General features: G+C 53.3%; 1 protein-coding gene across 1 annotated transcript; it reads left to right on the forward strand.

Annotated features, from left to right (window-relative positions):
- Positions 1-8,159: 8,159 nt before the first annotated feature.
- LOC136481386 (cytochrome P450 714C2-like) lies at positions 8,160-10,722 on the forward strand. The gene is made up of 4 exons (XM_066478740.1): positions 8,160-8,503; positions 8,712-8,938; positions 9,112-9,359; positions 9,706-10,722. Exons 1-4 carry the CDS (start codon positions 8,173-8,175, stop codon positions 10,538-10,540), a joined length of 1,641 nt encoding a protein of 546 aa, XP_066334837.1. The 5' UTR covers positions 8,160-8,172; the 3' UTR covers positions 10,541-10,722.
- Positions 10,723-12,404: the final 1,682 nt, after the last annotated feature.

Raw genomic sequence — 12,404 nt, forward strand, 5'->3', positions numbered from 1 at the left:
GTAGCGCATGTGCACTCCGAGGGGTGAGATGAAGAGCAGACCCACGCTTGCCTCGGTCTTCATCAGGGACCCGTCGAAGTACATGGTCTAGCATTCCACCTGGACTTGAGCAGGTGGCAATTGGGTGTCGGTCCACTCAGCCACGAAATCAACCAAGACCTAAGATTTGATTGCTTTCCGAGGTGCAAAAGACAGGGCTTCCCCCATGAGTTCGATGGCCCACTTGGCTATCCTACCCGAGGCCTCCCGGTTATGGATTATCTCTCCTAGGGGGAAAGAATACACCACGGTCACCAGGTGGGACTCAAAGTAGTGACGCAGCTTGCGTCGAGCCAAGACTATGGCGTAGATCAGCTTCTGGATGTGGGGGTAGCATGTCTTGGTCTCAGAGAGCACTTCGCTGATGAAGTAAATAGGTCATTGGACAGGTAGGGCATGCCCCTCTTCCTGCATCTCAACCACCACGGTCACGCTGGCCACTTAGGTCGTTGCGGCGACGTAGAGTAAGAGGGCCTCGCCCTTGGCCGGCGGTACCAGGATGGGAGGATTGGTGAGTAATGCCTTGAGCTTGGTGAGGGCTTCTTCGGCCTTGGGGGTCCAAGAAAAGCGTTCTGATTTCCTCAAGATGCGGTACAGAGGCAAGCCTTTCTCGCCAAGGCACGAGATGAAGCGGCTCAGGGCCGCGAGGCATCCCATAACCCTCTGTACTCCCTTGAGGTCTTGGATTGGTCCCATGTTGGTCACGGCCGAGACCTTCTCCGGGTTGGCCTCGATGCCGTGCTCCAAGACTATGAATCCCAAGAGCATGCCTCGGGGGACACCGAAAACACACTTTTCAGGGTTGAGCTTGATGCCCTTTTCTCTGAGGCATCTAAAGGTTATTTCCAAGTCGCTGACGAGATCACTAGCCTTCCTGGACTTGACCATGATGTCGTCCATGTAGGCCTCGACGGTTTGCCCGATGTGCTCGCCAAAGACATGGGTCATGCACCGCTGGTATGTGGCCCCTGCGTTTCTGAGGCCGAACGACATAGTCACATAGTAGTACATGCTGAATGGTGTGATGAAAGAAGTCGTGAGCTGGTCAGACTCTTTCATCTTGATTTGATGGTAACTGGAATATGCATCAAGGAAGGATAGGGTTTCACATCTCGCAGTGGAGTCAATGATTTGGTCGATTCGAGGTAATGGGAAATGGACTTTTGGACATGCTTTATTCAGACTGGTGTAGTCTACACACATTCTCCACTTCCCATTTTTCTTCTTAACTAATACAGGATTAGCTAACCACTCCGGATGGGACACTTCTTTGATGAATCCGGCCACCAAAAGCTTCTACACCTCCTCACCGATGGTCTTGCACTTTTCCTCGTTGAATCGGCGCAGGCACTGCTTCACTAGTCTAGAGCCGGCCCGGATGTCCAAGGCGTGCTTGACGACCTCCCTCGGTATGCTCAGCATGTCCGAGGGACTCCACGCGAATACATCAGCATTCGCGCGAAGAAAGTCGATGAGCATGGCTTCCTATTTGATGTCGAGGGTGGCGCTGATCCTCAGCGCCCGATCATCAAGGCCGTTGGGGTCGACCGGGACAAGCTTGACGGCCTCCGTGGGCTTGAAAGTCCTGGCGCGATGCTTGGAGTCAGGCGCCTCGCTACCAAGCTGGTCGAGGTTGACGATGAGGGTCTCGGCCTCCACGAGAGCCTCAACGTACTCGATGCATTCGACGTCGCAGTCGTATGCATGCTCGTACGTGGACTCAACAGTGATGACGCCGTTGGGGCCCAACATCTTGAGCTTGAGGTAGGTGTAGTTGGGGACCGCCATGAACTTGGCATAGCACGGCCGCCCCAGGATGGCATGGTATGTTCCCTTGAACCCAACCACCTTGAAGGTGAGGACCTCCTTGCGATAGTTGGAGGGAGTACCGAAGCAGATGAGCAGGTCGATGCGCCCGAGGGGTCACGTGCGTTTTCCTAGCACAATGCCATGGAAAGGCATGGCATTGCCTCGGAGCTGTGACTGGTCGAGCTCAAGGAGCTCCAGGGTGTTGGCGTAGAGGATGTTGAGGCCGCTGCCTCCGTCCATCAACACCTTAGTGAGCCGGGTGTTGCCGATGATGGGGTCGACGACAAGTGGGTACTGCCCGGGGTTTGGGACATAATTGGGGTGGTCATCCTGATCAAAGGTGATCGCCTCTTGAGTCCAGTTGAGGTACCAGGGAGCGGCCACCTTCACCGAGAAGACCTCCTGGCGCTCCCTCTTTCGCTGGCGTGCCATGAGGCACGCTGAAGGCCTGTCGAAGATCATGAAGGCGTTGTGCACCTCGGGGAACCCATTGTCCTTGTCGTTATCCCTGTCACCGGCGCCCCTCTTCTTGGCATCGTCGTCGGGGAGCCCAAGCTTGGCATAGTAACGCCGAAGCATGGTGCACTCCTCGAGGGTGTGCTTCACCAGGCCCTGGTGGTAAGGGCAGGGTTTCTTAAGCATATCGTCGAAGAGCCCAGGGCCTCTGGGGCCTCGAGGATTCTTGCGCTCTGCGACCATGACTAGGCCGGCCTCGAGGACTTCTTGCTTCCCCTGGTGACCCTTCTTCTTTTTCTTGGGGAGGTGGGGAGCCGAGGCCTCAGGGGCCTCATCCCTTCGCTTTCCCTTGGCGTTGTTGTCGGGGAAGATGGCCCCGATGGCCTCTTCGTCCGAGGCGAAGTTGGTGGCAATGTCGAGGAGCGCGGCCGTCGAGGTTGGCATGTTCCGGCCTAACTCTCAGACCAGGTCTTGGCAGGTGGTGCCAGAGAGGAAAGCCTAGACAATTTCTGAGTCGCCAACGCTTGGCAACTCGGTGCATTGCTTGGAGAAGAGTCGGATGAAGTCTCAGAGAGACTCGTCTAGCCCCTAGCGACAACTCTTGAGGTCCCAGGAGTTCCCAGGGTGCACATATGTGCCCTGAAAGTTCCCGACAAAGACCCTTACCAAGTCGTGCCAGTTGTGGATCTGCGAGGGAGGGAGGTGTTTGAGCCAGGCTCACGCCGAGTCTGACAGGAACAACGGGAGGTTGCGGATGATGAGCAGGTCATCGTCCGTGCCGCCTAGCTGACAAGCCAGGCGGTAATCGGCCAGCCAAAGTTCGGGATTGGTCTCGCCGCTGTACTTTGTGAGGTTGGCCGGTTGCCAAAACCGAGCCAGGAAGTGAGCAACGTGGATAGCTCTGCTAAAGACTCAAGGGCCAGGCGGCTCAGGAGAAGGACTGCGGTCCTCCCCACTATCGTAGCGGCCACCTAAAAGGTCCTAATGGCTAGAGGGGGGGGGTGAATAGCCTAATAAAAATTTCTACAACAACACTTAACCAAATAGTTAGACAATTATAAGGCGAAGCGAGTATTGTGCTAGCCTACTCAAAATGTAAACCACCTACCACAATTCTAGTTTAGATAGTGTCAATTCATACAAGAGCAATGACACTACCCTATGTTAGTCAAATGCTAACTAAAGAGCCACACCAACCAAGCATGTAAGCTCTCACAACTAGCTACACTAAAGAGCTTGTCAACTATTTTGCGGTAAAGTAAAGAGAGTGATCAAGAGGGTTATACCGCCGTGTAGATGAATGAACCAATCAATCATAAAGATGAATAACAATGATGACCAATCACCTTGGAATCAATGATGAACACAATGATTTTTATCGAGGTTCACTTGCTTGCCGGCAAGCTAGTCCTCGTTGTGGCGATTCACTTACTTGGAGGTTCACGCGCTAATTGGCTTCACACGCCAAACCCTCAATAGAGTGCCGCACAACCAACACAAGATGATGATCACATAAGCCATGAGCAATCCACTAGAGTACCTTTTGGTGCTCCGTCGGGGAAAGGTCAAGAACCCCTCACAATCACCACGATCGGAGCCGGAGACAATCACCACCTCCGCTCGACGATCCTCGCTGCTCCAAGCCATCTAGGTAGCGGCAACCACCAAGAGTAACAAGCGAAAACCGTAGCGAAACACGAACACCAAGTGCCTCTAGATGCAATCACTCAAGCAATGCACTTGGATTACTCCCAATCTCACTATGATGATGAATCAATGATGTAGATGAGTGGGAGGACTTTGGCTTAGCTCACAAGGTTGCTATGTCAATGAAAATGGCCAAAGATATGAGCCACAGCCGGCCATGGGGCTTAAATAGAAGCCCCCACGAAATAGAGCCATTGTACCCCTTCACTGGGTACTCTACGCTCTGACCGAACGCTTCGGTCCACTTGACCGGACCTTGGACTCAGCGTCCGGTCCACAGATGGACGCCACGTGTCATCGCCTTCAAACGCTGTTCGTCAGATTCCAACGGCTATGACGCTGACCGGATGCTCCGGTTAAAACTGACCAGACGCTGGAACCTCAGCGTCCGGTCGAGTACAGTAAGGGTCGAAACCTGGTTTTCCTCGACCAGACGTGTCCGGTCCACCTCGACCGGACACAGCCCAGCGTCCGGTGGTAAACCCTAGCCACTGTACCGATAGTCAACGCGACCGGACACAGGCAGTCAGCATCCGGTGCTTCTGGATCCAGCGTCCGGTCACTGGACCGACACTGGCATCAGCTCTGTTCTCACTTCTATCTTTTCCACCCTTGCTCCAATGTGCCAACCACCAAGAATTTGTATCCGGCGCAATAGAAAATAGGCATTCTATTTTCCCGAAAGCGCCGAATCCCGACCCAAACCCATCTCAACCCTGCAAACACCTTGTGCACATGTGTTAGCATATTTTCACAAATATTATCAAGGGTGTTAGCACTCCACTAGATCCTAAATGCATATGCAATGAGTTAGAGCATCTAGTGGCACTTTGATAACCGCATTACGATATGAGTTTCACCCCTCTTAGTAGTACGGCTATCAAACCTAAATGTGATCACACTCTCTAAGTGTCTTGATCACCAAAACAAAATAGCTCCTACAAGTTATACCTTTGCCTTGAGCTTTTTGTTTTTCTCTTTCTTCTCTTCAAGTTTAAGCCCTTGATCATCTCCATGCTACCACCATTGTTATGTTATGATCTTCATTTGCTTCTCTACTTGAAGTGTGCTACCTATCTCATGATCACTTGATGAACTAGGTTAGCACTTAGGGTTTCATCAATTCACCAAAACCAAACTAGAGCTTTCACCACCCCGGTGCGGATGGTAGCCCCGGGCGGGCCCTTCATTGTCGTGGTGCTGTCGCCTGCTTACCACATCGTGGTCGCCTTGTGCCTCGCGTCGGTCGCTGAGGCGGTCGTGCACCGAGGGGACCCTATTGGCCGTTGGTGCCCGAGCGGGCTCAGGATGAACCGAGGCCTCCCTATTCTGCCGAGGCGGTGCCGTGGGAAGTTCCAAGGCGCCTCTACGCCTTCGAGAGGTGGAACTCTCGGCCTACTGCACCGCGGTAGTCTTAAGGAGGTCTCGGAGCTCACCATGGGCTCGTCGCCCCTCCGTGGTAGAGGGCTCGGGCATTGTTCGGAGCAGCATCGCTACCGCCATGACGTTCTGGCTAGCGCGATGGAAGATAGGGGGTTGATCATCCCCTTCGTCGTTGTTGATGCGGCGGTGGACGTCATGGGCCCTCCGCCGGGCTGCTCCACCATCACCGCGACCCCGCTGCTCCTACTCGAGAGTGTCTTGGAGCTGCTGAAGCAGGAGTCGGTCTTGTTTGACCTTGGCCTAAAGCTCACGGAACTGCTCCAGGTCCGGGCGTTGAAGTTGCTCAAGGGCAAGATTCTCGTTCCACGCTGCTCGAGGCTCGATGTGTGGACGTGCGGCGCCACCCGCCCCCTCGGGGGGCGAGGAGCGAGAACCTACCCCTTCGTCCTCATCGCCCGCGCTCGGCATCCCGAGCTCGACATGGAAGCACTCACGAGTGGGGTCGTAAGTGCCTTCGTCATCAGAGCCGGAGTAGCCGAAGCAGTAGTCGCTCATGGCCAGGAAGCGGCGCATGGCTTCAGGGTCACGGAGCCCAGAGAAGTCTGCTCCGGCCCATGCCTCATCCTCCTCCGAGGAGTCAGCATGGGTGTGGGTCGAGGTCGTGGCGTCGAGGTCGAGGGTGAAGCGTTGGTGGCGTCCTGAGGGTTCCGCGTGAGCGGAAGCGTAGGCGGAAGCATAGGTGGCGGTGACATTCCTTAACCTGAAGGGGTACGGGGATGGTGCCATCGCCGGGCTTTGCTCCACCGGAGTCGACTCCTCAGGAGGTGGCGGGGCAGAGCTTGATGACGAGGCGTCGCTGGGTGCCACTGGCGCCTTTCCCCTGTCTAGGCTCAGGCTAGACAGGTCCCCAACCAGGGACCTGGTGCCAACAGCTGGGCATGGGATACCGGTGGAGCGCGGTGCGTCGCCCTGAGCTTGCGCGGGGTCGAGGTGGTCCCGCCCGTGCCATGCCTGGCGAGCGCGATGATAGCGGCGGACTGGGCGCCGCCTACGCCTAGGCTGCTGGGGCATGACATCGTCGATGGTCGGTGGGGCTCGGGGTGAGAGTACCATATCGTACTCATGTCCTAGAGACATGAACTCTAGGCTCCCGAACTAGATTATTGTGCCGAGACGCAGTGGTCGTGTGAGGTCTGTCATCCGAAACTTGTTGGGATGACGAAGATAACACGCAGTAGCTCCTCTACCTAGCGCGCCAACTGTCAGTGTTTTGGACCGGCGGGCCCTCAACCAACTAGTAAAAATATACTGCGTGCCTCTAAATCCGGATGGTGATGCAAAGAGACACAAGGTTTATACTGGTTCAGGCAAGAGGTGCCCTATGTCCAGTCTGAGAGATCGATCTTGTATTCCTTGCACCGAAGTGCTTGTAGTAGGGGGTTACAAGCGGGGCGAGAGAGAGAGCTAGTCCCAGGTCTCTACGTAGAGTGGTGTGAATTGCTTGAGATGTTGATCTCAGGCAGCGGGGAAGCGTGCGTGTTACAGTGTCGTTTGCGCGCGAGTGAGTGAGTCTGTCTGTCCGTGTTCGTGCCCGTCCCTAGAAACGGCCCCGGTCTCTCCCTTTTTTAGTTGAAGGAGGACAGGGGTGATACATGTGTTTGCTACGCGGCGTCTTGTAAGCGGAGATGGCGTATCCGAGCCCTGTAGCCTGTCACTGTGGCGGCATGGTTGACGGAGTGGTCCTGTCCTTGATGCACTGGTGCAACGCGCCGGTCACACCCGATCCTGTGCGACGTGGGAGCTCCAGTGATAGCTTGACACAGGGCATGGCGGACGACATGCCGGTCGTTGTTTGTTGACAGTGTAAAGAGCCGAGGCTCAGTTGGTGCCGAGGCCGAGCCATCGTGGGGGCTCGGCGGGCGCGAATCTCGAGGCTACCGAGACCTTGAAGTGGATTGCCGAGGCTCGGAGGCAGCAGTTGGTCCTGTACACTGATTCCGAGGCTACTGGTATCCGGACTTGACTCCCCACGCAGCGCTGTCCTCGTAGTAGGGGTTAGGTAGCATAGTGCAGTATGGGCGTCAGTCGTGGGCACAGTGCCGAGCACAGCGACCGGTAACCCCTGCCCTGTCCTATCTCGGGCAGCATGGTGTTGATGCGACTGCCATCTCATTGGTCACTCCGCTGTGTCGAGCCGTCGTCCGGCTGACATTGCGGGAGTGGTTGGTCGCGTTAGTTGGACGTGACGTTCTATCAAGGAAATCGATCGAGGCGGAGGCGACGGGGCTGTTGCTGAGCCGGCCTCGAGCGAGACGGAGAATTGATACCTTGTCCGAGGCCTTACGCGCGGGGCCTCGAGTGAGACGGAGAATTGATACCCGTCCGAGGCCTTACGTGCGAGGCCTCGAGCGAGACGGAGAATCGGTTCTCTGTCCGAGGCCCTTCGCGCGAGGCCTCGAGCGAGGCGGAGGCGGGGAATCGATGGGCCGTCCGAGGCCTCGAGCGAGGCGGAGAATCGGTGGGCCGTCCGAGGCCTTTCGTGCGAGGTCTCGAGCGAGACGGAGAGTCGGTAGGCCGTCCGAGGCCTTTCGTGCGAAGCCTCGAGCGAGGCGGAGAGTCGGTCGCCTCGGACAAGGCCGAGGGTTAACCAATAGTTATCTCTTGGCTTTTATTTTGATAGAGTCTAAGCGATTTTTTTTTTTTTTTTTTACTTAGAGGATCTCTTTTTATGGTACCCGACACAGCTTCGCAGGTTCCTGCTCACAGGCACAGGCACAAATGGAAGGCCTCTGCGTCTCCTCTCTGCGAGTGCTATGGCTGACCCTGCTGCCTGCGGTCTTGATCTGCGTCCTCCTCTTCTCCTGCCTGTGGACCTTCCTATGGCTGAGACCGGAGAGGATCAGGCAGAGACTGAGGCGCCAGGGAGTGAAGGGCCCCAAGCCTTCTCTCCTCCTGGGGAACATATCGGAGATGAGGAGGATTCAGAAGCAGCTGGCCGAATCTGACCACCAAGAACAACAAGAAGCAGCAGCAGGGGGCAGCCATCGCTTCTCCTCCAATTACATGGCCGCTCTGTTCCCTTACTTCCTCCACTGGAACAAGGTCTACGGTATGTCGCGCCAACCCAACTTGTGCTGAATTGAATTGTTCCCTATTTGTTTCCAAATACCATTTTTGCATTTGTTTCGAGCTAAGCAGTGGTTCTGCTTTTACTTACTTTCTGTTCCTGCAAAATTGCAACTAGAGGCACATCATTTTTCTGTCATAGCAGAAGCTTTAAATATCATGCAAGCAAAGCAATTGTCACATTGTGCTAGGTTCCATCTACCTGTATTCCACCGGTAGCATCCAGTCTTTGTTTGTGACGGATCCAGACATGGTGAGGGAGCTGGCCAACTGCAAGTCTTTGGATCTTGGAAAGCCTCGCTACCTGCAAAAGCAGCTTGGAGCGCTTCTTGGCACGGGAATCTTGACGGCAAACGGTGACCTTTGGGCACATCAACGGAAGGTGATCGCGTCTCACTTCTTCATGGACAAGGTTAAGGTAAAAATTCAGCCTTAGCAATGAACCTGTCAGTTGATGACAGAATGATTCATACACCTAGCTAGTGTTCTGTCTGGAACTCTCCTTCAATACAAAAATTATTTGTGGTTAGTGCTTACACACTAAATAAATTGTCTGTCATAATAACAGTTTGTAGTGGTGAATATGCGCAGGGAATGGTGGATTTGATGGCAGAGTCTGCAGATGAAATGCTGGTCTCATGGGAGGATATAGTTGACAGGGGAGGTGGCAGTGCAGAGGTGGTGGTTGATGAGTTCTTGAGGAACTTCTCGGCTGATGTCATATCAAGAGTTGCTTTCGGGAGCAGTTTGTGTGAAGGCAAGGAGATATTCAGCAAGATCCGACAGCTTCAGGTGGCAATGGCAAAGCAAGATATATTTGCTGCTCTTCCTGGTAGTAGGTATGCTGAGAAAAAAAAAAACTTCATTTGCACATTTTTTTGTTTGTTTGTTGAACTAGTATCACCGCCACATGCTATTACTTGTGATATATACGATTTAGAAATCAGAATGCAATCGAGGGACAGAAATTGAGAGGGTAATTGAAGCAAAGGCTTCTTTTCTTCCTGAACTAATTCTGCACTGTGTTCCTTCAACATTAAAAGAAAAACTCTGCCTGCAGTGCATGAACTCCTCGATTAGCAATATGAGCTTATCGACATACCTGATGAGGAACATTTTCATGTATCCTGCATCGATTCTTGCAAAAATTTTCCTCCTGGCCTGAATAAGATGTCGATTCATCAGATACTTACCAACAAATCGCAACCGAGAGATTCGGAGGCTCGGCGCAAGCATCCGGGACCTCATCCTGGACATAGCGAGGAGGCACGAAGAAGAACACGACCCGCCGGTGACATCATCTGCGAGCAACGGCGACGGCCTCCTGCGTTCCATCGTCGAGGGCGCCAAGGCCGCCGCCGGCGCTTTCAGTCCCTGCACTGCTGAGGACTTCATCGTGGACAACTGCAAGAACATCTACTTCGCGGGGCACGAGACGACGTCGACCACCGCCGCCTGGTGCCTGATGCTCCTCGCCGCGCACCCGGAGTGGCAGTCCCGCGCGCGCGCCGAGGTCCTGGAGGTTCGCCGCCATCAGGGACAAAAGCCGGTGGACGCGGACACGCTCCGGAAGCTGAAGACGGTGACGATGGTGGTGCAGGAGACGCTCCGGCTGTACCCGCCGGCGCCGTTCGTGACGCGGGAGGCGCTGCGCGACCTGACACTCGGCGGGCTGCACGTCCTGAGCGGGACCGGCGTCCGGGTCCCGATAGCGCTGGCGCACCGCGACCCCGCCGCGTGGGGACCGGACCCCGACGGGTTCGACCCGGGGCGGTTCGCCAATGGCGTGGCGGGCGCGTGCAGGCCGGCGCACATGTACATGCCGTTCGGCGTCGGCGCGCGCACCTGCGCCGGGCAGAACCTCGCCGTGGTGGAGATCAAGGTCGTGCTGGCGACCCTGCTGCCCAGGTTCGAGCTCGGGCTGTCGCCCGGGTACGTCCACCGCCCCGCGTTCAGGCTCACCGTCGAGCCCGGGAGCGGCGTGGCCCTGGTGCTTAGGAAGCTCTGCTCTGCTGATTGATTGCAAGCATGGTGTCGCCGTTGTTGAGAAGGCTGGGAACGAACGTGTCGTGAGCTACAGTTGCTTGTAGCAGTACTGGTTCACATGCACGATGGAAACTTTGAAAGTAGCTAGCGACTCTGTAGTTGCTTGTTGCACACGTGGCAGTGCTGTTCGTTGATCCCTTGAAGAAATATAAGCCCCTTTTTGCCCCCCTTCGTCTTACCCCCATATTTAGCTTTTTCGGCTTGTTTTTTTAGCCGGAGCAGTGTTTTTCTCTCATAACAATTTAACCAAAACAGTGTTTTTCAGTCAGTTTCAGCCAAGATTCAGACCAACGAACGGAGCGTTTTTCCCTAGAAATTTACACCCTATCATCTTGAATGTTTGACACATTCATAGAGTATTAAATATAGACTTAATAAATTTGCCACACAGTTTACTAATAGATTCTATAATTTATTTTTTTATTAATATCTAAACACCCTATACAATACCTTTGCGTAATATTCGATGTGACACCTTAAAACTTTATGGCTTAATCTAAACACCACCTAAATAACACTCTTCGGCCGAATAAAAAATGATGTCAGGATGGCCGAGTGGTCTAAGGCCACGTTTAGTTGCCTCAAATTTCAGAATTTGGCACTATGTAAAAAGAAGATTCTCCGTCACATCAAACTTGTGGTACATGCATGGAGTATTAAATGTTGACGAAATCAAAAACTAATTGCACAGTTTGGTTGTACTTTGCGAGATGAACGTTTTGAACCTAATTAGTCAACGATTGGACAATTATTACCAAATACAAACAAAACGCTACAGTGTTGCTACAGTGTCACTGATTTCAGCCGGCCCCGAATCGGCAGCGAACTAAACGCGGCCTAAAGCGTCATACTCAAGTTCTGAGGCCCCGTTTAGTTCTACCCAAAAACCAAAAATTTTTGCACAGTGTCCGTCACATCGAATCTTGCGGCACATGCATGGAGTACTAAATGTAGACGAAAAAAATAACTAATTACATAGTTCGCCGAGAAATCGCGAGACGAAACTTTCGAACCTAATTAGTCCATAATTAGACACTAATTACCAAATAACAACAAAAGTGCTACAGTAGCCAAAACCTTAAAAAATTTGGATCTAAACGCGTCCTGATCCTCTAACGAGGGCGTGGGTTGAAGACCCACTTCTGACACGTTCACTATCTAGTATATTCTTGTTTTTTGTTTTTTTATGGTAAATCAAACCAGAGCTCCTTTTTTTTATGGTAAATTAGAGCTCCAGATACCTGCACGCACACTGCCAACGGCACGTCGCCCCCACTGAGAGGTTTGCACGTGCGCGCGTGACCCTTCCCCGTAGACTCTGGTGACCAGACCACTCGCCGTTACGAGTCGGCCGTGGCAACCGACTACTTAGCCAGGATGACCGACTACTCGGCCACAAAGGTCAAGATGACGTCCGAGGGCTTATCATTCCGGGGCATGCCGACTCTTCCGTGAACCTGAGTCATGTTTTAATACTTATCTAAATATTCTTTAATTTCCAAACGTCTCCAGATATTACACATGCGTCTCCGTGCTCATACAACAGTTGCATTCCGACTACTCATATAGCTCCTCGCTTATAGTATAACATGTGCTCCTCGTACATTCTCTTTTTCACGTAGCGCCGTCTGCTCTAGTCTTCTCTTAACGATTAGAATACTTGAGTAATTCAAACTCACGTTTGTGGCGCACTATTTACTCGCACGGCTCACATAGTCACGGTCATGAACCTCACCACCATACGCCGGATATACAAGTGCTCACAAATATGGGTCAATTACTCGGAAAATTGACACAACCTAGCAAGTGCAAGACATGAAAAACTTTTGCATGCATTT

This window comes from Miscanthus floridulus, chromosome 9 (assembly GCF_019320115.1).
Source record: "Miscanthus floridulus cultivar M001 chromosome 9, ASM1932011v1, whole genome shotgun sequence".
NCBI lineage: Eukaryota > Viridiplantae > Streptophyta > Magnoliopsida > Poales > Poaceae > Miscanthus > Miscanthus floridulus.

What these genes read in the sequence shown, in the direction of transcription:
- LOC136481386 (XM_066478740.1), top strand. Translation starts at nt 8,173, where the DNA reads ATGGAAGGCCTCTGCGTCTCCTCTCTGCGAGTGCTATGGCTGACCCTG. An exon ending in CCACTGGAACAAGGTCTACG is followed by an intron (nt 8,504 to 8,711) that starts GTATGTCGCGCC and finishes ACATTGTGCTAG; the next exon opens with GTTCCATCTACCTGTATTCC. An exon ending in GCTGCTCTTCCTGGTAGTAG is followed by an intron (nt 9,360 to 9,705) that starts GTATGCTGAGAA and finishes TCGATTCATCAG; the next exon opens with ATACTTACCAACAAATCGCA.